The 27,592-nt window shown below is 41.2% G+C and overlaps 1 protein-coding gene across 2 annotated transcripts in view; it reads right to left on the minus strand.

Annotated features, from left to right (window-relative positions):
* Positions 1 to 663: 663 nt before the first annotated feature.
* Positions 664 to 27,592, minus strand: part of ARHGEF28 (Rho guanine nucleotide exchange factor 28) — an 84,549-nt gene continuing 57,620 nt past the window's right edge. For both annotated transcript variants that reach the window (XM_034773881.1, XM_034773879.1), the window contains 4 exons: positions 27,493 to 27,540; positions 23,857 to 24,345; positions 21,907 to 22,177; positions 664 to 1,803 (listed from right to left, as the gene is read on the minus strand). In XM_034773881.1, the coding sequence (XP_034629772.1) occupies positions 1,640 to 1,803; positions 21,907 to 22,177; positions 23,857 to 24,345; positions 27,493 to 27,540 (972 nt within the window). In that variant the 3' untranslated portion in view covers positions 664 to 1,639. The remainder of the gene's footprint in view (positions 1,804 to 21,906; positions 22,178 to 23,856; positions 24,346 to 27,492; positions 27,541 to 27,592) is intronic.

The raw sequence follows: 27,592 nt of genomic DNA on the forward strand, positions 1-27,592 counted from the left end.
GTTTGTGACTATCTAAGGCAGTATTTCCCAAATGGTGGATTGTGGGTCACAGGAAGGTTCTGGATGGGTTGCGGGGCCGGTGCGGAGGGAGGATTGGAGAATGAACCCAACCCATAGTGGCAGTTCCTGTCCCATGGGGCTGGACCCTGCTCCGGGCATTGTGACCTTGCAACCAGGGTCATACAACCACTCAGCATTGTGACCCCATACACCAGGTCACAACACCTGGAGCAGGGAGCCAAGCCCAGCTCCGTGGAACAGGAGCTGCTGCTGTGGAATCAGTATCCCACTCCAGCTCCCACCCCTCCCACACCGGCCTAGGGGGGTGGAGGGTGATGCCGCAGGTGATCAATGCTGGAGGAGAAGGATGCCGGCCTGTGACCGCCCCCCGTCCCCGGCCCCTGGTTGGACTGTAAAAAAAAAAAAAAAAAAAAAAAAAGTACAGTTGGTGGGTCGCTTACTAAAAAGTTTGGAACCACTGATCTAAGGCCTATGTGAAATGTGAATCAGTTTATCTACCAATTTAGGTTAGTCTGGTGTAATTCATTTGTTTGGAGTTCAGTCATTGCTGTGTTTGACAGTAGCAGAGTGCAGATACAAGACTGGACAGCACACATTTTAAAAAAGGTCTTCTAACTCTGTTCAGAGCATGAGAATGTCATGAAAGTTAAAACCTTCCAGAGAGGTACAGAATATTTATTAAATCCAACAGAAGTATACAAAGATTTCTGAAGAACAAAAGCCAAGAACAGGTCCTGGTTTATTATTCTCTAACATACCGAGTGAAAGTAGAAAGGTGGCTTCCTCCTTTATGGAAAAGCAGTGAAGTCTCAATGGGATTCAGTTAGACTAAAGATGCTACATGTTCTTCTCTTCTTTTCCCTCCCTGTGGGAAAGCTTCATTTGGTGAATTTTAATGCTAATGTAAGTAAGGGCACTTTCTGTACACAGAAAGGCACAGTTATACCACAATACATCGCCAAACTGACCTACAGCACCTGTGCACAGAAATCATCCCAAACGCGGACTGTGAACAGACTTCTGCTAAGGTCTAAGTTGAGACCCCCAAAGACAGCCTCCTTTGTGAGCCATGTGTGAACCCAGCTCTGTGAAGCTGCAAGGCTAGGAACTCAGAAACCCAGCTAGTCTTCCAAGCAGAGTACATTTTTATAAACATGACAGCCCCCCAGGCTCACTCTTCCATCTTCCCCTATCATATCACTATTGTTAAAAAGTTACTGATTCATATTATGAAAGCTCACACAGCAGGCACTTATCTCTAAACATGGAAATCTGCATTTTTAAACTCAAGAGAAAAGCAACACTGATCTTTGCAGTTCATATCAGCAGTCTTATGATGGTGTCTTCATGACAGTTCTAAACATCACTACCTTTGAGCTTGTCCTTCTTTCTGTTGCTCCTGGTGAAGCATTGGAAACCATGTGTCATAAATTAACGATTACAAAAAAATGCTTTAAAAAAATAACTTAATTGTTATATTTATGATGGGGAAAATCTTGCACTGAATATTAAATACTATTCTTAGAGCCTTTTGGTCATCGAGGGAGCAACTGCGTACAGTTAGAAAAGCAAAATACAATTTCATCCCAAAGTGCTACTGGTATTAGAAAATGCGCGATCAAAGGTAAACAATATTTTCTTCAACTCTCGCTTCGTTTTCTGCATCCTGCGAGCTGTGAGACTGCGGGTTCACCAGCAGAACATCAGCAAGCGGCTGGGCCTGGGTGCAGCCGGGATTCAGACTGTGCACTCTTGGACACCGGATCTGGGATGCAGTTAAATCTGTAACACATACAGAGGACATGGTACAACAAACAGCTGATTCAGACTCAGAATTGACAGACAAAATTCTTACTTTGTGATTGGCAATTTGTTAAACCACCACTGTGTACGTACAGTAATTGTGCATAAAGAAAACCTGTTACTATAAGAATGCACCCTACAGTGAAGCACAAAGTAGGCCTTAGTCACAGCCTAGTGATATCAATGGATATCTTTCCATTGCTTTCCAAGGGCTTGATGGCATTGTTTTTAACTATGGTACTAAAAACATAAGCAACTGTATCCATAAAAGAAGTTTTTGTCTATTCTGTAGTTATTGTGTGTGCACTTATGGAATGGCATAAATACTGTAAGAGAAGGGTTTGAAAGGCAGCATACAGTACATAATACATGTTCTGTTTGCCCTTGTTAGTGAGCCCACCCCTTTCGTAAAGGTATTACACTGTCACACAGCACATAATGGGGTGTATTTTCAGCCAGGCTGAGACTTTATTTGGGGGTGCATTTTTGTGCTTGCAGATAAATTACATAAGAATGGTCAGACTGGGTCAGACCAATGGTCCCTCTAGCCCAGTAGCCTGTCTTCCAATTGTGGCCACTGCCAGATGCTTCAGAGTGAATGAACAGAAAAGGGCAGGTATCAAGTGAGCCATCCCCCCATCATCCACTCCCAGATGCTAGTAGTCAGAGGTTTAGGGACACCCAGAGCATGGGGTTCTGTCCCTGATCATCTTGGCTAATAGCCATTGATGGACCTAGCCTCCATAAATTTATCTAATTCTTTTTTGAAACCAGTTATATTTTTGCCCTTTGCAACATCCCCTGGCAATGAGTTCCAGAGGGTGACTGTGCATTGTGTATCTTTTTGTATCTCAACATAATTGTCTGACCCTCCCCATAATTTTCCACAACTGTGAAAATGTAAATCAATATAAATCTAAGAAAACATTGATATCCATCAAAATGATTAAAAAATAAAACATTCTGCCAAGTCTAGTTATAACTATTTAGATTTCACTGTTCAGCCACAGACTTCCAGTGTGACATAAGACAAGTCAATCTACCTTGTGCCTCCGTTCTGTGTGTGTAAGATGAAGTCCAAGTATACTACAATGTGCAGTGGGCTTGGATTAATTTGAGTGGCTTACTGGTTTAACAATGACATCTACATATTTCAACAAAGTGATTCAGCCGTTCACATCTTCAGTGTAACTGCCTGTGATGCAAAGACACTTCAATCCATGTTTACTTTCTAAACCAACTGTTACAATAGTATTACTGTGTTTTAAATGTGTCATTGTGATGGATAGATATCTGGTTAAACAAAGCTTTCTAGATTAACTCGTGTTCTTCTATTTTGCTAAATAGCATAACAGTAAAATGATACATCTTCCAAAGGAAACTGCATCCTCTGAGATGCACCTTTCATCACAGGGAGGAGGCATCATTGCACGAGGACTCAGCTCAGGGTATTGGCATCAGCAAGCCTTGAGTCCTGATCCTGGTTGTTCCAGTGACTTTCATTGTTACTCTGGACTAGTTGCTTCCCTCTCTTCCTCAGTTAACCCCATCTGGAAAACTGAGAACACATTTTGAAACTCTGATCACAAATGGTTCAGTTTGTACAATGAGAGGCAAGCATTAAAATTTACAGCAGATGGAAACACTTCTGACTCCATCACTATTGAAAGAAATTATTTATGGAATTCTGCTCATAGACTCAGACTTTAAGGCCAGAAGGAACCATCACAATCATCTAGTCTGACCTCCAGCACATTGCAGGCCACAGAACCTCACTCACCTACCCACTCCTGTAATAGAACCTTAACCTCTGTCTGAGTTACTGGAGTCCTCAAATCATGATTTAAAGACTTCAAGTTACAGAGAATTCACTATTTACACTAGTTTAAACCTGCAAGTGACCCCATGCTGCAGAGGAAGGTGACCTCTGTGATGTTACAATGCTATGCCAAAGGCCTGCACTTGTGGTCTAACGCGTGAGGCAGGGGGAGAGGGAACATGAGAACTGTGAAGGACCGAGTAGGTTAAGCCAAAGTTAGGAGTAGCCAGTGCTTTATTATGAAGCTTTTTAAAGATAGCTCTTTCAAAGTTCAGGGAAGCATGAGTCTCTAATAGGGGAAGTTTCAGCCACTATAAGGGTGACAAGTATTTTTTGGCCTATGAATGCTCTGTGTAAGCCGACAGATGAGGAAAGCGCCATTCTTGGCTGCCATTTGGGTAGGCCGGAACATAGGCCCTGCCTAATAAAAGCACAATGTGTCCCAAAGATGACATAATCAGTCTATGAGTGGAGAGGGTGCCTGCTGTCTCAATGCTTCAGTGCCATGAGACCTCTCCAGAGAGCAGCTGGTACCACAGTAGGCAGCAAGATGCCATGATGACAGCAGCTGGTCGGAGAAGAATGAAGGAACTGCTCCAGAACAACAAATAACTATTTCAGGTGTAGGAAGAGTTGAACAAATGGGGCCTGCTGTACGTTTACAGTAATGCTATCCTGCTCTCTTGTTATGCATAGTAGTGACAGATGAAAAGAACAGTGCTTTATGAGGCTCTTCATACAAACTATCCACACTGGGACAGAGTTCCTTTACAAAAAGGAAGAAATTATAATAGTCAAGTGCTAAAGTGGATACTGCTAGAAATAAATAGTCAAGTATTATTCTCTAGTATTGATATGCAATGGAGGTAAGAAGCTGCTGTAGATTATGGGTAAAGGTACAGGACGGCTGTCTGTGTGAGCTTCTTTTGGTGGGTACCATCTTACTCCCATGCCTAGACCAGACACAAAATCAGTTTCATAATCTTCCTTGTGTGTGTCTGTTATATTTAGGATTAAGCAATACATTTTTTGCTGATTTTCCACCCCCTACCCCCAACTTTGAAGCAAATTTCCAAATTTTAGGTGACCACTCTGGCTTAGCTCCAACACGGACCTCTTTTGCAGAACATGGTTTAAACCAGAACACTTCTTGTGAGGTACTGAGCACCATCAGCTCCCACTGATTTTTACTAAGCCCCTCACAAGATGTGATAAGCACCTGGCTGCACCAGCTCTTTCATGATTCAATTATTTCTCACTGACATCATTAATATTATTGCATATAACCATGCTGTGCCGAACAGGATGTTACTTCCCCAGTGACTCTAACCCCGGCAAAAGCAGATATTGTGGGAAAGGTAGAAGACGTGGCAGCCAACCTGAACTGAGGGCCAGATTCTTGGTCCCAGTTTCAGCAGCATGAAACAAGTGGAAAGTTGCCCTAGAGGAGCAGCTGAGGGTTCCTCCTGACAAAGGGGAGCCCTCAGGCAGATTAGTCCTGGTGCTGGCCTCAAAACATCCTGTAGCTCCTTCTCAGATATTAAACAAAATATACCATCACCATCTAACTGTTTAACTAACTCTTATTTAAACACACAAGGCCAAATCCTCAGCTGCACCACCTTTCCTCTAGGCAGAGCTAAGGAGAGCAGGGGAGAATGCGGGGTTGGTCAGACTCTACTCCAACTACCCTACCCCAGAGGGTGTGTCGAAGGCAGGAAAGGGTAGGAACTGGGTGACTTTGAGTAGCCCTAAACTGCTGTATGCTACACTGGGGGCTGCTTCAGCCCAGGCCAGCCCAGTATAAATGCAGTGGAAAAATGGCTTCAAGCCACCCTTCTCCCTCAGCTGAGGATCTGCCCTGTATGTTTAAATTAGAGTTACTGAAACCATTCAATGACAATTTATGTCAAAAGGAGCCGGAGGCTGTTCCAATAGCTGGTGAGCTCTAAAGTCCACAAACAATTGAGATACAGAAACATATAGGCAGTTTCAGTATTAAAAATGAATCAAATTCTGTTTAAATGTAAATGAGACCAGATATTAGCCAGCTGGCTAAAGTGCATGTAAATGAACTGTTCAAGGAACATTTTACTCATAAGGATGTAGTTTCTTACAGCCAAACTGGAACGACAGAGGGCAAGTACAAGCAGGTTCAGCTCCCATGGAAGTCTGAGCCAAAAGCGGACATATAAAATGTGGTTTAATTTAGGTGTAAAGTGGCAGAGAATGGGTGCAAATGACAAAGCAATGGAACTTGCACCAATCGAAGATGCAGCGCATGTGCAAAACTAACATAACCTGCACCTCAAGGGACTGGCATGGCGATCAGACAGCAAATGTGCAAAATCGAGACGGGGGTGGGGGGGCGGTAATAGGAGCCTATATAAGAAGACGACCCAAAAATCAGGACTGTCCCTATAAAATCGGGACATCTGGTCACCCTAATGGCAATGCAGCAGGGAAAATGACTAACAGGACAGTGTAAGACAAACCAACTCCCCACCTTCAGTCCCATGTCATGCTGTATTGATTAAATACCACAAATGGTCTGCCTGATCATCACTCTGCCCTGGAAACAGTGCTCTTGAGGTCAGCCTTGGGTGCTCAAACACCATAATGAGCAGACAGGAAGGACAGACAGATAGGGTGTCAGGGAATTAGGGAGCAATCCTACCACAAAACGTGTGTGTATATAACAAAAAAACCCCTACAGCTCCCTCCTGCTCTGACTCAGATTCCTTCTCTCCTCTCAGGCCCCCTTAGGGTCCATATGCAGTGGCTTCCCCATAGAGTAGGTGTAGAATTCCTTTGCCTCAGTCCACCAATCCCAACTGTTGTCATGTTCTGCGCAGAACCAGTTTAACACGCTGAACGGGGCTACTGTGATGTTTACAGCCACACACTGTACATTTCAGCTACTTTTTGCATCAAATAGTTTAAAAAAACCCAAAACAATAACTCCTCCATTTTTTTCCTTTACAACTAAACAGTTTTTGTACCATGCGCCTGGTTTTAGCCCACGTTCATCTGGACTGACAGCTGACATGTCGAGTTCAGCCCAAAGCTATTTGAAATGGCAGAGGTACTGTATTTAACCCTGAAAGCAGCATTCCTACATAATGGAAAGCATTGGCAGAAGCCTAAAGTATTGTGTTGAGTGAAAATGTGATTGAGCCTGGGATTTTCAAAGGCAGGAGTTAGGCATCCACCAGCCATTGAAATTCAATGGGAATTGAGTGCCTAAGTCCTTTATGCTCCTTTGAAAATTCCAGTCTACATTGCTACTGCATCTGTCTATATTTCTGCCCATCACTGTAGTATCTGAGTGCCTTGCATATGAAATCAATAGCAATAGCCAAGTCCCTAGTGGGATTCATGGAGTCTCTAGCTCTTCTCCTTTTTTGGGGTGCAGACTACTTGAGGGTTGTTTGATTTTTATTACATGCTAGGTATTTTCCCAGTATTAAATCGATTTTACACGTTAGGGGTTCAGTTGTGGCTGTGAACAACCAGCCATGGGAGAGGACAGGATAAAGTGTGCTGCCCCATTGGGTGCCAGGAGGCAATGAGTTATTGGGTGCCAACGCAATTGCTAGATGCAGTCTCTCTGCATTCAGGCAAGTGCATCTGGCCCATGCCCTGCACAGAATGGGGAAGGCTTCTTGCACCCACTCCCCCCCTCCACAGAGGGCTGGGCACAAGGAGGCCTTTGGTGTCTGAGAGGGTCTGGCATTACTTCAACTATCCCTCCATGAAAGGCTTCTCATTGGAAACTAGAAATGTTCTGAACCTCTCTCACACACCCAGAAAAATTCTGACCCTCATACCACTGAGGAAAGAGAAGCCTAATCCATTTCTTAACCAGCTGAATAAGACTGAAAATCAACCTAGGAATTTTAATGCTGCCCTTTACTTTTAACCAGTCCTACAGAAGAAAAAGCAGCTGCTACATTTCTCAGGCAAACAAGCATCCTCCTGCATGAGAGATCTTTTCACAAAAAGCAGACGAGCAATTAGATCAAAACAGACCCAGGGTTAATTAGCCTTGTCAGTCTTTTGAGTATTTTGTTGTTAGTAGATTTAAAACGAAGGAATCCGAGTTCTGGTTCTATGACATTAAAGGTCTGTGACAGCATAATCTTTTTTTCTGTCTCTGCCTTCGATTGTTGATCACGGTAAAATTACTGGAATGTCACAGGGCTATATATGCCTATTATCTGTGCAATTATTAGTTTAAACAAAGCAGCATGGATTTTGTTTTAGCCTCCCAATTGTTTAGAAAGGTTCAGTTAAGAGCCTTTGGACCAAGTCCATGGCTGGTTTAAATGGGTGCAACTCCATGTTGATGACCTATGGAGTGGGGTCATTAAAAACAGTTTTGTAAAGATTCTCAGATACCATTGTTGACAACAAGGTTCAAATCTTGGACCTTCAGCATCAGATACACAGGTCTCTTCACCACTTAAGCTGAAGGCGACCTCCTTTAGGCTAAAATATTTAGTTCTGGTTTTTATCCTATTATGTAGATGTGTCAACAATTGTGCTGGCTTTAAAAAGTGCACAGCTTTTAAAACACGTTCTTTCTACAGTATTTCCATTGGACACTAACAGCAGAGATTTAAAAACAAGTTTTACTTGATATCACACCCTTCTACACATTAAATGCTTACACTCTCACCTCAGTGTGGAGCACTGCCTACCAGCTGTCAGATATTGCTTAATATTGATTTAATTAGGTGTGAATTCTCTACTAAGTTGTCTATGTGATAAGCTTTGAACCCTTAGATGGCTAATCACACACACACACACACACACACACACACACACACAGTCGAATGGATAGTCTGCGAACAATGAACACATTTTATTGACCTACTTCTTTTCCAGCTCATTAAACACAGCTGCACCCAAATGATCAAGAGAAAATAATCATAAAACCTTAGAACGCTTTTTTATACAAAAGAATCACAAAAAATGTTACCAGCTGTATGTATAGGGATCATTTCACCCATCACAGTAGCCAATCTGTGCCAGCATACTACACAAACATCAGCTTTAGAAAGAAAGTAAAGAATATTTTATCCAACTGATAAAACTGGGGAAACACAGGTAGATACCACACGTAATGTAAACACCGGAGCTGGAACTTAGCCAGGATAGTGAAGTTAAAACAAATTACAGTAAGTAGCTAAAGCTTCAGATTGAGCTCTCACTGGAGAAACAGAAATTCTGTAACAAACCACACCTTAGGACAGTGCTCCCCATACTTTTGAAAGCTGTATCCCCTTCAGGAAAAAACAAACCAATTGTATCTGCCCCCCACAACACTGCCACATGCTGTTAAAAGCCTACACATTTTCATTTATACATCTTCTGCCACCTCAACTAACCCTTTGCACTCTGTGATGGGCACAATGCTAGCGTCGATGATCATAGTAAATCTCTCTCTCCTTTTCTACATATGTTAATGTACAGCTAAATCGTTAACAATGCAGTCATTTAAAGTATCAGAGGGGTAGCCGTGTTAGTCTGAATCTGCAAAAAAGCAACAGAGGGTCCTGTGGCACCTTTAAGACTAACAGAAGTATTGGAAGCATAAGCTTTCATGGGCAAGAACCTCACTTCTTCTTGCATCTGAAGAAGTGAGGTTCTTACCCACGAAAGCTTATGCTCCCAATACTTTTGTTAGTCTTAAAGGTGCCACAGGACCCTCAGTTGTCATTTAAAGTATGATCATTGACATCTGAATTAGCACCTGTTGAAATGAAAAGGTCAATTCATCCCTCAAAACTATCGTTTCAGGGTCTCTGCGAACTCAGGCAGATATCACTGCATTGGTTAAACTGATATTTTGTAGGCTTTTCTGCACTCATAAAAGACAGACACTTATTTAAAAAATGAAAGCTGAGGTCCTGGAGAACTATAGCCACTGTCCCCACCTCTCAGGTCATCCTTCAACATGTCCCTCAAGGGGCCATGCCCCACTCTTTGACTAATACTGCCATAATATATTAGGTCACAGATTCATTACCCATACAGAAGGAAGAGTGCCTTCTACAGAGGTACTATGCACACTTTTTACTTGGTGATTTCCTAAGCACTGACCAAGTTCAACTTTCTAGCTTATAAAAGCTGACAAGACCAAAACCCAAGGTGAAGTGAGTACAAAAGGCCTGAAAACAATGTGAAGAGCCATTTCAGTAGCTAAAATAATGCCAAGTGCTTGTTTTAAATTCATTATATGCTTATCTTACCCTTTAATGGAAGAAGCTGCTGATTACTGTAGGAAAACCATGGGCATCACTAAAAGTGGAAGCATGTGATCAAAGCCTCTTATCTGATGGTCATAGTGAAAAAATGTTCATGCTCCACTGATATCAACAAACAAGGAAATGTTCCCTTTTTCTGGTCTGTGAGGGATCTCCTGACAGTCATCTTCATGTGGCCATTGCTGACTTTGCTTTGTCTTCTAATCAGCACTGGCAGGAAGCATGCTGTGATGATTTCACCTCCTGTGGTCATTTACAAAAAATACTGCAAAAACTAAACCTTGGCATGTAATTTGTGTTACCTGCATCTCAGACACAGGAAGTTTAGGGGTGTGCTTAAATACATTGAAATGGGCTCTTTTTAGATTGTTTGATAAACACACTGTTGAAACAGTTTGCGTAAAACCAAAGGGAATATTTTACATCAAGGCTGGCAAAAACACTTGCCAAATAAACTTGTGGCTTTCTCTCAACTCCTTTCAGTGAAGTGCTTCTCTTAAGCAAAAGGGACAACCTCAGACATTACTCTTCCTCCCTCCTTGACCTTCATTTTCCCCACTTGTCTCTTTTATCCATAACCCTGGCCTTACCCTTGAGTCTGACTTCATCAGCACTTCCTTCATCTCCCTTTACTAAAAATCTATCACCACATCCTGCAGCAGTGCCCATGTAGGATGCTGCTCTGATTTCACTTCTGCTGTAATCCACAATTGTAATGTCATGTTCCCTTGCTTTAACTACTGCTAGTCCCTTCTTTATGGCCTTCCCAAATGCTAGCTCTCCAGACCCCATTAGGTGACACTGCAGGCCATCTCCTCCCAGAATGTAAAAATTGGTGCCATATCAGTCACATTCTCAAACTACTGCAAAGTCTCTCCAGTCATTTCTGGAGGCAGTCCAAAATTGCTCTCCATATTTTTATGCTTTTATGGAAATGCTGCAGCATATATTAAGACCAATTTCTTGCCTCGTCTGCTATGTATTATTGAATTCTGGAAATATATTCTTTACAGATACTCTTTGAAGTGGGGTTGGGGTTTTTTTTGGAAGAAAGACTCTAAGCAAAATAAAATTGCACTATAGAGTAGAACTTCACTTATTCTCATTAGCATTCACATTTGGAGGATCTGGCTGTGGAACAAACTTCCAGAGGAGATTAGATTAATCGAGTCTGGCCAACCTTTAGGGTATGTCTACACTGGAGTTGGGAGGTGTAATTTCCACTCAAGCAAACATATCTGTGCTAGCTCTGATCCCGCTAGCACACTAAAAATAGCAGTCTAGCCCCAGTGATATGAGTATTTGGCTAGCCACCTGAGTACTCACTTGGATGGAATTGTACTCAGGCGGCTAGCAAGGGTATGTTTACTTGAACTGGAAATTACACCTTCTAGCTCGAATATAGACATACCTTTAGAAAATTCTACAAAACCTTCCAATTTGCTAAAGTTTTTCTACCATAAACAGAACACTGACATCATCAACATCCTCCTCACTACCACACCAAAACACCCTACCCAAAGAAGAGCTTTCTATAACCAGATAAGGAAGGCAAGCCAGAGATTCCATAAAGTTTACTAGGAATTTCACTATGGCCAATATATTTTATGTGGAAGGCACTCGGATACTATGGTGATAGGTGGCAGTACAAGACACAGACAGACAGACAATCTACCCCAAAAATTTCTTAGCAAATATTAAGCAGATACTGTTGTGAGGTCTCATGTTACTAACACTCCATTATTTTTCTATAATTTGCTACAGGGTATTTCCTGGAATATTATAAAGTACTGTCATAAATAATTAAAGCTAGATTGCATTTTTCACAATAAGCAAGCCAGGTACATTTTGTGATTCAGTAGCCATGACTTTTATTGGGGGTACTTGCATCCTATTTTGCAAAATTTGATTATCTTCAAAGGGTTTCTCTGGGCCATTAGAGCAATTATTTATTCATATTGGTGCATTGCATCTATTCCAGGCTCTAAGTGCATTACAAAATTTATATGAAACAGTTTTAATAATGTATTAAAACAAGGCACCCTACCAAGCCTACACCCATAGATCATACTGAATAAGAGAAACACAGCCTCCCCATCAGCTCTTCTTAACATCAAACAACAATTAGTAAAGTTCTATTGTATTGTGGCGCCCTTTCCTGAGAGACCACCTCTCTCTCCAGGACACAGCGTCACATGTGAGATCAGCAGACCCTCTCAAGTTTGAGCTCTTTCAACATAAAAAAGAGGAAGCTGAGGACTGAGTGGGTGGGAATCCTCCATGTTGGAACTTGCTCCCCTGTCCCACTCCACTTCTCCAAATCCCAGCTAACCTTCTGGGCATGCTACAAAGCCTGTCCTTCTGGTCTCTTCTACAAGGATGCTGCGTCCTTCATTTACTTTGTGGTTTCTAATTTATGGGTTGGACACCTACAACTATATTTCAGAAATCTGAATGAATAAACGTAAATAAGTATCAAGTATCAAGTATCGTGTTAGTCTGTATCTACAAAAACAACAAGGAGTCTGGTGGCACCTTAAAGACTAACAGATTTATTTGGGCATAAGCTTTCGTGGGCATCCGAAGAAGAGAGGTTTTTACCCACGAAAGCTTATGTCCAAATAAATCTGTAAATAAGTATGTAGCCATTGTTACAGTTAACAGACTCCGGGGATCAAGTCACTTTAATGGATTGAAAACTTGCATGTTGTCTCCATTTGATTTATGCTGTTGGAACGACCACATACCTTATCTACCCCCGCCCCCAAAACCCAAGTCTATATGTAAAGGTTGATGATGGCCTTTATTTTTTATACCTACATAGCCAAATCCTCTACTTCTCCTTATTCTAGCAGTCCCATTGACATCAAAGCCCACTCCACCAAAATCAATGGGACTACACGTGTGAGTAAAATGAGAAAGGTTTGGCCATTATTCTGTTTTTGTGTGAGAAATTGGCATGTAAGACACCACTGAATAAGAGGTGCCCACATATGTAAAATATATAAAATGCCAGTGGTATGTCTGAAGGAAGGGGATGACTAATCGGAATACTGCACTTCCACAGAAGTATAATGCTATTTTAGACTTATCTCCTAATTAACAAAACCCTCAAACAGGGACATTGGAAATTGGAAAGAGTAAAATTATACAAGAAATCCTCTATTTAAATTAGTCGACATTATAAAAATGACACTTAGTTAACTGTCTTAATTATAAGGCTATGTAATACCACTTCATCCACTGTGGTTCAAAGACTAGATAAGATATTTTCACTGACAGAATTAGTAACAGAAGTATAAGACCCTACAACTACGGAGGCCAAAAGCAAGTGTTGGTTGAAATATGCTAATTGCAGATGACATATAATGACATATTTTTCACTTTGGTATCACACTGCCGTGTGATTTAATCCCTTTTGCCATCTGCTTTAAACAAATGGTGATGTTATTCCCGAGAGGAAAACATACTTCCCTTATGATTCACTTCCACCAAGCATCCCACAAACATTGCTTTATTAAAGTTGAACACAAAACTTTGTGTTGTGTGGCATGAGACAAGACTAAAATTTGTTGCCAATTACAAAATTAAAGACGATTTTATTCTGCCCGTGAGGTTATCTGCCAGCATTAATGCATCTGTGCGATATTAGTGTTAGAACTGATGGAATTACCTTGCCTTACAAATATCTATATTTGTTCAATTAGTTGAATTACAACTATGCTTTGATCAATGGGTACCTTAGATGCAGTCACCCATACTAAGGGTACTGGGAATGTGTCTAGAACAAAAGACACAAACTACTCATCTTAGAATTAATGGAATGCTGTCAACTTGGCATCTAGTCAATTTCAAAAACCGTGTTAAAAGTAGTTTCAGATACCACACCTGCCCATGAGTCTCCCTGTCAATTTTGTGGCTTTGCAATCACGTTTCTCTATTTGAAAAAGGTTTTCTCCCCCTTATTTCTGGGTGAAAGACCTATAAAAGCAATGGAGGAATAGAGGGCAAACAGTAAAAAGTAACCATATACAATATGTTGTCAAATGCACAGAGTAAGCAAACTGGAAAAAAAAAAAAAAGTATTCTTTCATGCTAATCTGCATTTTTTTTCCCCTGCCAAAATAATGCAGATGGGATATTCAGAGGCCGTTTTGCTGTTTGCCATACAGGATTTCCCTAAATGAAATCAGAAATCCTGTTAAGTGTGTACTATAAGTTGGGTGCAATTTTTTAAAAAAATGCAGATGTTGATTGCTACACCAGATGGCTTCCTAATCTGATAATTTCAAATGAACTGGCTCATTGCTGATGGGTTATGTAAGAGACAGTATGATATATACAAAAGAAGTTTATGTTTCAATACAAAATTTGGTATTAATATTTAAAAATAAACAGTTAAAACACAAATAAAGGAACTGTGATGACATTTTTGTAACAGTTACTCAACATCTTGAAAGTCCCACCTGATGAATGAAATCCCTATTCAATAAAGCACGTAAACATGAGCTCAAAGTTAAATATGTACCTGAGTGCTGTTCTGAATAGTGATGGTTTTCAGAATCAGGGCTTTGCTAACTTGGAACCCTAGCGAGAGAACATGAGCACTTTTAGAATGCGTTTAACACTATGTAACATAAAGTGAATTTCACCTGATCATCATACTTATGTTATTTTACATGGCGTAGCTCCTGTGACTTCAACAGAATTACTTCTGATTTATACTAGTGTAAATCCTAATCATGCCCATTCAGTACATTTTTAATTTCCTGGATGGAAAGCACACTGCAGCAAATTACGTGTAAATACATCTCACTATGTCATATCTAATGTTAAGGTTATTAAAATCAACATATTACTAAATACTGCATCTTAAATATTAGATTAAAGCAAGTGAAATGGTTTGCGCTCGTTAAGAGTAGGTTCAACAAAACAATCATCAGTTTCTTTGCCTCACAGAGCAACTTTTTAAATGGATTTAAGAGTATCTAAAAGTATAAGACACTAAATAAAGACAAATATACTGGAAAAATAACTGAAGAAAAACCTCCTCCTTGGATGGGGATAGAAAGTCTAATAATAGAGTTTTCAGTGGTGTAGGCATGTTAGTCCCAGCATGAGAGATACCAGGTAAGTGAGGTAATATATTTTACTGGCTCAACATCTGTTGGTGAAAGAGAGACAAGCTTTGGAGATACATGGAGCTCTTCTTCACGTCTGGGAAAGGTACTCAGAGTGTGTCAGCTAAATACAAGGTAGAACAGATTGTTAAGCATAAAGAGTTAATACATGTTGCAAGAGACCATTCAAGATGAAGTGGGCAATTAACACCTCTGCAGTCTTAGGACAAAGTAGGGTTAGTGGGTTACAGACTGGTGTAATAAAATAATTCATAAAACTGGTGTCTCTAGTGAGTCCATGATTTTTAATGTCTAGCAAAGTTATGAATGTAAGCTCCCTGGCCTGTTACATACTCACCAGCTAGACTTCTAATGGTTCACCTGAGTCTCCCTCCAACATACTTTGCTCTTCTGATCTAGAACACCTGAGTATTTATGAGGCTATCTGGGTTAACTCACTAAAGCGATAATGCTGGAAGGGGCTGAATGCCCTTAGCTTGACTACAAGAGGAGTTAAGGGCACTCAGCACATCATAGGGGTAAAGTGTACCCCTATTCAGAGGGACAGCACAAAGCCTTACATTGACTTAAACCCCACTTTAGCACTACTAGGGGGAGTACAAGTGGGATTTAAGTGGTGCACAGGTCTTAAGCTGGCCCTCTGCACAGGAATGAATTTTACCTAGGAGGCACTCAGCTCATGGCACACTACCCAATCTCTGAAAACATGTTTGTTGCAATAAAGACAAGGGTTCCCACCACCATGGCAATGCTTCTGTACTTTGAAATGATGCCTAAATTGGGCAATAATTTGAAAATGATCGAGATGCCACTGAGAGGGGAGCATTGTGAATATATAAGCATGGGTGGAGCCCACCTTTGAGGAGGCTAGCTCCCAGCTCCGCCCCTTCCGCCTGCACCGACTCCCCCACACCTGGAGCCCTGAAACCCCCTGCCCCTCCATGGCCGGAGCCACAAGACTCCCCCCCCGACCCAGAGTCCCCCCCTCGGCTGGAGGAGCCCTGGGCCAACTGGAGCTCTGAGCACCTCCCCCCGAATGGCCAAAGGAGCCCTGGGCCAGACAGAGCCTCCCCAGCGGTGCCACACCTTTCCAGACCCCAAGCCACCCCGCGGGAAAAGCTCTCGTCTCTTCTCTTCTGGAAGAAGAACCTGAGCTTTTGATATGCACCATGCAGGCTCCAGGGTGGCTAGGGAGGCAGTATGTGTTATTCAGCTTCCCAGGGTTCACCAATAATCTCCCTGGAGTCCAGAGAGGTTACTGATGAACCCAGGAAACTGAATAGCAGATACTGCCTCCTTGGCCGCCCCAGAACCTGCATGGGGCATAATAATAAGCAAAAACTTCCACCAAACTTACAACCAGCGTCCAGCGGCAGCGGCTACGCCAGGGGAGGCTGAACCTCCCGTAGCCTATTATACCTGACACCCATGTATAATCTAAGATAGATTAGATGAGATGAGATGAATAATTGGTGCACCCATTCAAAATTGTCTCTGGTCACTAAAGAAAACAACTGAAGACTTGAAGTTTTCATCCTTCCCAAAAATGTGTTTTATGCTTTCAAAATGTGTCAGAATGAATAATAGCGAAAAACATATATAAGTAAAATGGTGTTATGAATTTTTTAATCTTTTGCTTGTTTGGAATGATATCAATAATTTTGGGTACATTCCCAAGAAATATTTATGTTATACTTTTCAGTACACTATACATGGACATATCTTGTGATGAGATTGCAAAAAATAAAAATAAAAAATCAAACTTCAATTTCCCCCCAGATCTATCTGTTGTTCAGACTTCAATACAATTACTGGTACAGATAACATCTGAATAGAAAATGCACTACAGCACCTTATATTGAAGCATTCATATAAGACTTTAAAAGCGTACACATTATAAGAGATAAAGATTCAGTACAGTGCATGGCTAAATCCTTAGGCACCTTGTGGATATGTACCCAGACATGTCAATTGAATGCCGGGACATAATTTATTCAATTCTTAAGCTATCCTGACACAGAACAATATTTCATTCCTCCTTCCAATTAGCTGAAGTTGTTAAATTATCTGCATGAAAGAAGACAACAACTATTACCCTATGGTATTAAGACATTTTTCTTTCAATCATTTTCTTCCTTCTACTAAATGACTGTATGGGAGATAATGCCAGTTACAGCTTAAGGGAACTTGCCCTAGGTCTTTGGTAAGCACGCGTGCGCGCACACACACACACACACACACACACATACACTTTGTAATCATGTCAGCTATGTGAAGAAACCTTACGTCTTACCTTTTAAAATATTAATTCAGTATTATTAAGTAAAGGAATGTAGCTATTTTCATGTGGGTATATTTATAAAGTTAAATTGTGTTGCAGGTAATACACCATAGAAGATAGCATCATAAACTTTTTGGGTAATATTTATAGGCATTAAATATCTTGTTTCTGAAAATTATTTCAGAACTTATTTTTCAAGTATTCTTACATACTTATTACAAAACACCTAATAATGCAGTAAAATCAATTGCCTAAATGCAGTCAATTGTTAAAATCGGAACTGTAACTGCAATACAATTATTTATGCAGTGCCATTTCCAGTAAACTAGAAGCAAAATATATTCAACAGTTGTTTTTTAATTCTATTTCCACTTATAATTATAACTCTTGTGTATTTTTTCCTCAGAGAATTACAAGAATTCACAATAGCTTTCAATAGAAATGGTTGAAAAATTCAAAACACTTTTCACAATTTTGTCAAAACTTTGAAAATTCAAAAAGTTTCGACTAGCTCTTGTTTTCAACACTCTTATGGTCCTACCTACATTTCTGATTGGGTGATATCATAGTTAAGAGCAATGGTACTTGTATTCCTCCTCCAAGGTTAAGCAAGGGCACCCACTCTCAGGCTTCTGGCTCCCCAGCCATCACCTCTTTTGGGCAGAGGCCTGTCTCTCTCTCTATCCTGACCAGGTTTTTCCCAGGCTGCACAGTTTCCTACCTACACTATGAGTTCCCTAGCAAGCCAGACTGTTTAAGGAGGCCTACTTTGCCTCCTTCTCAGAGGTATAAACAGAGTAGTTACCCACAGGTGTTATGACCTGGCTCTTTCTAAGCAAGCACATTTATTCTTAAGGTAAAAGCATTACAGGAAAAACATATTGAAAACCATTAAAAAAACCTACGTGCATGCTAATACGCTTACCAGAGATCACACCCTCTCCCCAAACTCCACAAAGACACTGGCTGGTGTCAGTCCTTCCAACTCTTCCCTAGAGGATTGGGGCCCTCCCTTTGGACCGTACATCCTGCCCATTTGCTGGATCAGAACCAAGGCCTCAAGTCAGTTTAAACTCAGTTTATTTATCCAAAAGTCCATTCTTTGTCTGCTGTTCTTCAGAGAATCCAGTTTGAACCAGTATATGCAAGTCTCTCCAGGTGGTGGTGCCTCTCAGGAGGTTTTTACAATCTGATCAAATTTATCTAATCATACCCCATTGTTCTTAGTTCTTGGAGAGCTGGGGTCCCACACCCCATGGAATGAAATAGAATACCTGGCTCACGGTGATACATAAATTTAACACCGTAAGATCTAACTGAATTCAATGAGGTCTGTCCAAGATATTGCAGGATATTGCCATACCTGTCACAGTCAGAATTTTAGAACACTATGGAGCAGAACTGACTTTATCCTGAAGAAGTATCAGGAAATGTATGCGTATGATTAGAAATCTCCCTGAACTCTGAAAGTTTAGCAAAATGCATGGGGAAAAAAATCAGTTTCCTGATATGAAATATCCCCACAACTCAGCTTATTTTATGTTGGGAGATTTACTTCATTTCCATGTGCTGAGCCATTTGATTTTGCTTTAGAATGCCATCTGTCTTTCAGCAGAGAAGTTTAAAGTTCTTCTCATTCCATACTCTGTGTACAGCAGCACATGATGGATGACAGAGCGAGGCCTGAATCATTCAGACTCACACAGTGTATGACTGTAATACAAAATACCTTTCGTCTCTCTTTTACAAACATTATAATGGAATATCATACCATATCTATTTGGGGGGTTCAACACACCACCTGCTCTAGCTGTACACTACAGGTAACATTTTAAAAAGTGCCTATGTGTCTTAGGAGCTCCAGGGCTTGTCTACACACAGATGTTGCACCAGATTAATGTAGAATCAATTTAATTAAACCAGTGCAACTTTTGGCATGTAACCCCTTCTGTAGGTTTAATACTGGCTACATTGGTTCTGCTTGCACCTACACATTTATCAATGCAAGCTAAACCAATTTCCATACATTTAATCCTGCATAAGTGTTGACACCTTGAGTTGCATTAGTTTAATTACATCAGAATAAAAATCACAGCTTTAGTTAAACTGGAACAACCTTGACCAGGCCTAAGTCATTTAGGCATTTTTGAAAATGTTACCCTATATTAAATAGGGCCCTACCAAATTCACGGTCCATTTTGGTCATAGGATTTTAAAAATCATAAATTTCATGATTTCAGCTATTTAAACCTGAAATATCACAGTATTGTAATTGTAGGGGTCCTGACCCAAAAGGGAGTGTGTGTGTGTGTGGGGGGGAGGAGAGGTTGCAAGGTTATTGTAGAGGGCATTGCGATACTGCTACCCTTACTCCTGTGCTGCTGCTGGCAGTGGCACTGCCTTTGGAGCTTGGCAGCTGGAGAGTGGCGGCTGCTGGCCGGGAGCCCAGCTCTGAAGGCAGAGCCGCTGCCAGCAGCAGCTCAAAAGTAAAGATGGTGTGGTATGGTATTGCCACCTTTATTCCTGCGCTGCTGCCTGCAGAGCTGGGCCCTCAGTCAGCAGCTGCTACTCTCTGGCCACCCAGCTCTAAAGGCAGCAGGACAGGAATAAGGGCGGCATGGCACAGTATTGCCACCCTTACTTCTGCACTGCTGCTGGTAGGGCACTGCGTTCAGAGCTGGGCGCCTGTCTAACAGCCGCCGCTCTCTGGCTGCCCAGCTCTGAAGGCAGCACAGAAGTAAAAGTGGCAATACTGTGATCCCCCCTAAAATAACCTTGCAATCCCACTGCAACCCCCAATTTGAGAAACACTAGTCTCCCCTGTGAGATCTGTATAGTATAGGGTAAAAGCACACAAAAGACCAGATTTCTCGGGGGGACACCAGATTTCACGATCCATGACATGTTTTTCATGGCCATGAATTTGGTAGGGCGCTATGTATTAATAATTAGGCTGATTTGCTTTGTTACACAGTGTAAAACAGTTATAATGATCAGACTGGCCCATTTTTTATCATTATAGGGTGACTGATAGTTATTGCTATATGGGAAGTAAGTGTGTTAAAGATAATGTTTGCTCAAGAAAGACTTGAGATGATTCTCTTTTCATGCATGAAAAAGGGAATTAAGGAGCCAACTCCTTAGTCAATTAAGTTCTTGTTTGAGTAACAACTTTAAGATCTGGCCCAAGATTACTGAAAATAACCTTGTGCGTATGCATGTTTTCAATTTTTGATCAACCCAGCTCCGCTCACCGTTTTTTTTGCCCTGTTTTGAACATAACACCTACACAGTTGGTTGTAGGAAGAGTGATCTTTCTGCACTGCCATGAAGCAGGCTCAGATCTAATTCTCAGGACATTTTTATTCTTTGAGCTGGCAGGAGGTAATGTGTTCAGACCTCACCCAGTAATGCTAAATTGCCATGTGTCACTTGGAATCACAGAAGTTAGTGATGGGGGAAAAAACCCTACTTGGTCATTTAATCTATTTCCCTGCCAGTGCCGGCTTGTCCCCTACGTCTACTAGATTTTATTTATTTATTGGCTTTTCTACCAGGTTCAGAGTGCCTTACAAACTGTAATGAATCAATGAAGATACTAAATAAGACCAAAACTGACCCAGAACCTGAAGGTACCCCAGCTAGCTGCCTCCTTGAAAACTTGATACTTTGGAGTTTATCATTAACTTTTATTTAAATCCTTCAGCAAGTTTTCAATCCATAGGACAATACTTCTTGCTAAAGCTCACCTGTACTGAGTGTGAGATTTCATGAAATAGTATCAACTGCAGTAACAGAATCCAAACATTTTATCTACAACTTTCCCTGCATCCAGTAATTTTGCAATTTGGGAGCGGGAAGGGGAGTAATCAAGATCTTACAGTAAGAGCTATTCTTCACAAACTCATACTACTTACTGTTCAAGATTCCTTTATTCCCTAGAAGTTATGTGATTTTCTTTCCATGATTAAGGTGGGTCTTTCAATGCCATGCTCAGTGGATCCTCAATGAGGTCCTGAAGCAAAGGGTGTGTTCAAGGATTACTCTAAGCACTAATCATCAGTTAGAAGTTATAAATTAAAAGCTGTTCTGACTCAGAAATTTCAAGTATTGAACAGGAAGGTTCTTGCAGTAGCCACTTGTCTGCAGCCTTGATATTTTATACAGTAATGTGAAATGCAGGCAAACCTTAGCAGGTTGAAAAAAGGCCTTGATTTGGTGACACACAGGATACAAATACAAAACACAGGATAGCTTTTGCAAAGACTGAGTTATTCATCTATTTTTGTTCCGTTCCTCTGACTTCCTTTTCTCCTCTCCCGTCAGTCAGCGTAACAGAGTTGTCTCAGAAAAATCTACTGTATTAGCAACTCTTCTCACACATCATCACAACCAAACAGTGATCAAGTATCAGCCATGCATCCATTGGCACGCACACACCAACTCACCACTGCAATATTATTAGTGTTCATTTTTACTACAGAATTTCCTTCATGTATAGGAATAATCCCTTTGAGAGGCGATGGATTCCTTGTTTTCTATTAGATACAGATTTAAGGCATTAATTACCATTATTACAAGCATCCTTGTTGCTTTTGCAGGAGGAGGAGACCTGATGGCAGGGAGCAGTAGATTTCCAGAGTTCATTGGTGACTGCTGGTTGATTTTCACTAGTCCTGGTTACATCTGAACTGGTGATGTTTATCCCATATACACCATCCTGGTACACTAGAGATGGATTTGATCTGTTGAGACTGTTTAGCGACATCTGTACTAAAGCTTCATTTATGAAGAATGAATTTTCAGCACATAAGCTCTCCGATTGATTATGTCCTATTATCTGCACAAGAGAAAACAAGGAAAACATGTAGCTAACTACTTCATCTTTGCCTAACATCATGAGTCCCCTTCTTATACTAGCTGCCAGTAAGGGTGAAATTCATAACAAATGCCCACTTTATTCAGCAGATGCTAGGATGAACATTTAAGCCATTTGTGTGGTATAAGAATAATCAGCAAGAGTCTGCTAAATAATGTCTCAACTCCGTTCATAACACAAGAAAACCAATCAATGTTTGCCAAATGGAAAATAACAAAGGGCCAGATCCAGGGAGGAGCTGAGCTTTTGCTGCTCACTTTGAAGGGGTTAAACTCTGTCCCTCTGCTCAACATTGGACCATGCCACTTAGAAAGAATGAGCAGAAATGGCAAGACAACCACTCCAGTTGCAAATTTATAGAGGCTTTTTAAAAGTCATCAGTGTCTTCTTTTCAAGCAGCTCTTAAGAGTGTCATTCTTTCAACAGGCAGAGAGGGTTTGTTAATACATGAGGCCACCACTGAGACAGCCTTCGGGGACAAAGACTGAATTTCAACCATAGCAATGAGGAGCTTATAGATTTTAGTTAAAGAATGGGAAGCAGAAACTTGATACCGTGGGCTGCCTAGATCGCTCTGGTGTTCTTCTCTCTCCATCACAGTCTGTTAGCATTTCTCCCACCCATTAGAACATTCCAATAGACACCCCCAGCCCCTCCATAACAGCTGATGGGCAGACTCTTTTTTGTCATCTCTTTTAGTAAGTCCTGCCTAGTGAGCCAAAGTATATTGGAAACTGAAATAATCTTCAGCTGCACCAGTGCTCAGACTGGTAAGCATACAGATTTAGTCACATTCACACTGCTTTCTCCGGGGTTAGATCAAATAGGGAGGTGAGTGGGAGGAGGCCCTCACTTGCCTCTCATTTTGAGCGCTGGCCAGTACCAAGCCTCAGCTGGGGCTGGTCAGGGACATATGTGGTTTTCTGCCAACTTTTTGCTCTCTGGCCCCCAATTCCCAGGATTGTGGGGGGGGGGAGAGGCGGCGCAAAAAGCAATTTGGTTCTCTTCATAGCTCAGAGCAGTCTCAGGGATTCTGCAAATTGTGTCAACTGACAATGGCCCCCACCAGGCCATTATACCATCAGGGTTCACTGGCCTGAAGCACAACCCCTCCTGCCCACATCTAAGATGCTGTTTGTGAGAGAGGGTGACACAGAGGAGATTTTATACCCAACAGGGAAACTCCCAGCTGCTCACTTGAGCCAGCACTGTTGCAAAGGGACTGGAGCAATTGTTGAGGATCTGTCCCTTAGAAATTTCTAGACAGTCTGCACCCCACACATGGATATAGCCTTCCTCTGAGAAACAAGGGGGTTCTATTGTTCCAGAAAACTAAACATTTTCCCAACTATTTAATGGGAAAGAAGAAGTGGCAGAGTAAAATGTGGACATGATGATTCTTTCTATTCCTCACGTTTATACCCATGGGCCGAGTGTCATTCTGCAGTGCTCCCAGCCTATGGGAAACCCTTGGATGCTCCTGAAGCTAGGTCCCATACACACCAACTCAACAAGTTGCCAAATGAAGTATCAGACTTGTCTCAGAAAACACTTTCTGCAATTTCAGCATCTTAAGTTTAGGTCACCATAATAATATATAGACTGGCTTAGAGGAAAATTATTGAAGGGAAATCATGTACCTCATTGCTCCCTGAAGATGGAAATGCTGCAGGCAAACTGCTCTGGCGGCTGTGTTTCCAGTGCCACAATATCTTTTGTTGCATCTTCACGTTGTCTCTTTCCTTTTCCACCATCCTCTGGCCCTCCCTAAGCCTTTCCAGGTTCTGCTGGAACTCTTGCAGCTGAAGCTCCAATTCTCCCCGGTTCTGGTGAAGAAGCTCTTCCTGACACAGGCAATCTCTCTCCCTCTCCTGCAGCTGATTCTCTCTTATCTCCTGCTCCCGTTGCTGCTGGTCACACTCGCGGGACCAACGCTGCTGCTCCTGTTGAAACTGTTGCTGAAGTTTGTGTATATTTGCCAGTTCTTCCCTTTGTTTTTCCAAATTTCGGTATTTTTCCTGGTCTAGCAGTAGGTTTCCACGAGAACTGTGACCCCGACTGGTCCTTTCGTGCTCGTGCAGCACTATCTTATGGATCTCCACGTAACTGTCCTGGATGGTTAAGGCTGCCTAGTAAAACCAAATATTAATGTCCACCTGGTTTTGAATTAATTTTTAATAAACATTAGGTAAAAATATTACTATTTTCCTTAAGCGTCAGCACTCAAATGCTTCTTTGGAGTCTATTCATCATGAACATAAGAACAGCCATACTGGGTCAGACCAAAAGTCCATCTAGCCCATTATCCTGTCTTCCGACAGTGTTCAATGCCAGGTACCCCAGAGGGAATATACAGAACAGGTAATCATCAAGTGATCCATCCCCTATCGCCCATTCCCGGCTTCTGGCAAACAGAGGCTAGGGAGACCATCCCTGCCCATCCTGGCTAATAGCCATTGATGGACCTATCCTTCATGAATTTATCTAGTTCCTTTTTGAACCCTGTTATAGTCTTGGCCTCCACAACATCTTCTGGCAAAGAGTTCCACAGGTTGACTGTGCGTTGTGTGAAGAAATACTTCCTTTTATTTGTTTTAAACCTGCTGCCTATTAAAAGTACAGAATTCTGTATTCATGCATGTTTTGAGAGACATTTTGTAATGAATTGAATTTCACTCTTTTTCAGGGAGTTTCTAGTTAGTGATGAATATTATCATCTAGTTTTTATATTACAGACATGTCCAGAAACCCAAATTAGGATCAGGGCCTCATTGTTCTAGATGCTGTATTGTAATAATAATAATAGAGAGAAAGAGCTTATGCAGATAAACCTGAAATGAAGCTTTTCATCAGTAGATTTCAAAGAGCCTTATAAAGGAGGTCTGTATCTTCAATCCCATTTCACAGATAGGGAAACTGAGTCACAGAGTCATAGACTTGCCCAAGGTGGCCTAGCAGGCCAATGGCATAGTGAGGAATAAACCCCAGGCCTCCTGAGTCCCAGTCAAGTGCTCTATCCCCGAGGCCACACAATTCTTGTCCCAAAAGAGTTCACAGAGAAAAAGGATGGTTCAATGGTTAGGGCACTAGCCTAGAACTTGGGAGATCTGGGTTCAAGTCCCTGCGCTGCCCCCCACTTTGGGCAAGTCACTTAGCCTCTCTGTGCCTCAGTTCTCTCATTGTAAAATGGGGAAATACAGCACTTCATATCTCACAGGGGTGTTGTAAGGATAACTACATTCATGACTGTGGGGTGCTCAGCTACTACATGAATGAGGTCCGCGTAAGTACATAGCAGAAAAAAGCCCTGTTTATTTTGTTATAGAGTAACTACTTCTTTCACTAAGAGCTGTACTTAAGCAGTTAAGCAACAGCCTGCGTTGGGGCTGGAGCTGCTGAGGGAATCCAGTCCAGCAGGAGTCACCTGAGGCTTCCAAGTGACTCCATTATAGTTCCTCGAAGGTTGCCGGGGAAATGCAGCCTGGTGCATTTAGCTGGGTGCAGTGTGCACTTCCCAATTTCCCTGACACTTGCTTACTGTACTGACTCAGCTGCATTGCTTAGTTTGGAAGATGGGAAGGGCCAGGCTTCTCTCTCTCCTGGCTCCTCTCTGCTCCCCATGGCTGCTACTACAACAGAAGTAAACTATCACAGTTCTTAACATTAGGGAGTGATTATGGCTGGTCCCTGTGCAGAAATTTAAGGGGTGGCAAGATCACAGTGCCCTCACCCAGGAACATTCTTCCACAGCCAGGCCCAGTCTGGGTCTACAATGGTGAAGTTGTAGAAATGATAAAGTAATTAACTATCAATTTCGTATTTTGACAAAATATTGTATTTTGAAATGTTTAGGGAAGGAAATTCTTTAGCCATTAGATAAAATAGATAGATACTCTGGCAAGTGGGAAAAGATCAGTGGCTCTGCCTGCCCATTATGCCCTAAATCTTACAATAAATGACAACAGAACTGTGCATGTATACAGGGACCCTCATTCAAAAGTATCAGGCCTGGTCTCCACTTAAAAATTAGATCCACCCAGCTATGTCACTCAGGACTGAGATAAATTTTGAACCCTGATTGCCATGGACAGGTTAACAAAACCCGCAGTGTAGATACAGCGATATCGATGGAAGAATTCTTCCATCAACCTAGTTACTGCATCTTGGAGATAGGGATTAACTACATCAACAAAAAAAGCTTTCCATTGATGCAGGAAGTGTCTACGGCCATGTAGACGCTTGTGGAGTAGACAGCTATGCCACTGTCGTGCTTGTAAAGTAGATGTAGCCTCAGATACTTTGCAAACAGTAATTAATTAGGCCTCACAACACCATTGAATGTAGTCAAGCAATTATTAGCGCCGGTCCAAATATTTGGACTGAAAAATTTCCCATGGGAAAAGATGGTTTTATCAAAATTAAAATTTTTCATGGGAAAAATGTCATTTTTACTTTTTTTTTTTTTTCAATTTTTCTTCAACAAAAAAACCATTTCATTTCAAAATGTCAAAAATGTGTCATTTTGATCATAAATGTCAACATTTTGTGTTTCAAAGTTTCTGAATCAAAATTTTTTGGCACTTTTCCTTCCAGGAAAATTTTTGATATTTCAACATTTTGTCTTGATGTGAGATGAAAACTAATGTTGAAATATGAGATTTTTCTGTGGGATGGAAATTCCACTTTTTGACCAGTTTGGGTAATTGTATCCTGTTTACAGTTATGAGGTTAAATAATATAGCCAAGATCAGACAGCTGGCAGTAGAACCCAGAAGTCCAACTCCCAGTAGGTTATTCTAAGCATTAGACAAAACTGTTCAATTACTGGTTAACCATATCACAATCATGTTAGGAGTCAGGAATCTATTATACAAGAGCTATCTGTGCAATTTACATAATCTGGGAAGTGTTTTAATTTAAATATCCAGATTTTCCAAGATTCTGAATGGTATATGGAAAGGAGATAAAGTGCAATTTGACTGATTAGTTTAGATCCTCCATCTTATTTTCTCCACAGCCCTTTGGATTGTACACGCCTGTCTTGGAAAAAGTTTTCCAAAGAAGCATTCTTCTGAGTTCTTGGAAGGAGAATATCATTATAGCATAATATAAACCAACACATATTATATTGCTTTATTATTTAAATTATGCAACAGTAAAAAGTCAATAGAATGTAACATGGTGACAATGTCTGAAAGAAGGGCAAGATAAAGAAACTTCTTCTAAAGGGAAACATTAATAGATGTATTACAGCACAAAGTTAACAGAGTAATCACCTGTATGCTGTACAAGAGGCGGGTTAAATTCTGGATTGCTTGTACAATCTGGAAAATAAGAGAAGGATTTTCAAAACTATGAAAACTGTAAAGTTTAACT

This window comes from Trachemys scripta, chromosome 6 (genome assembly GCF_013100865.1).
Source record: "Trachemys scripta elegans isolate TJP31775 chromosome 6, CAS_Tse_1.0, whole genome shotgun sequence".
NCBI lineage: Eukaryota > Metazoa > Chordata > Testudines > Emydidae > Trachemys > Trachemys scripta.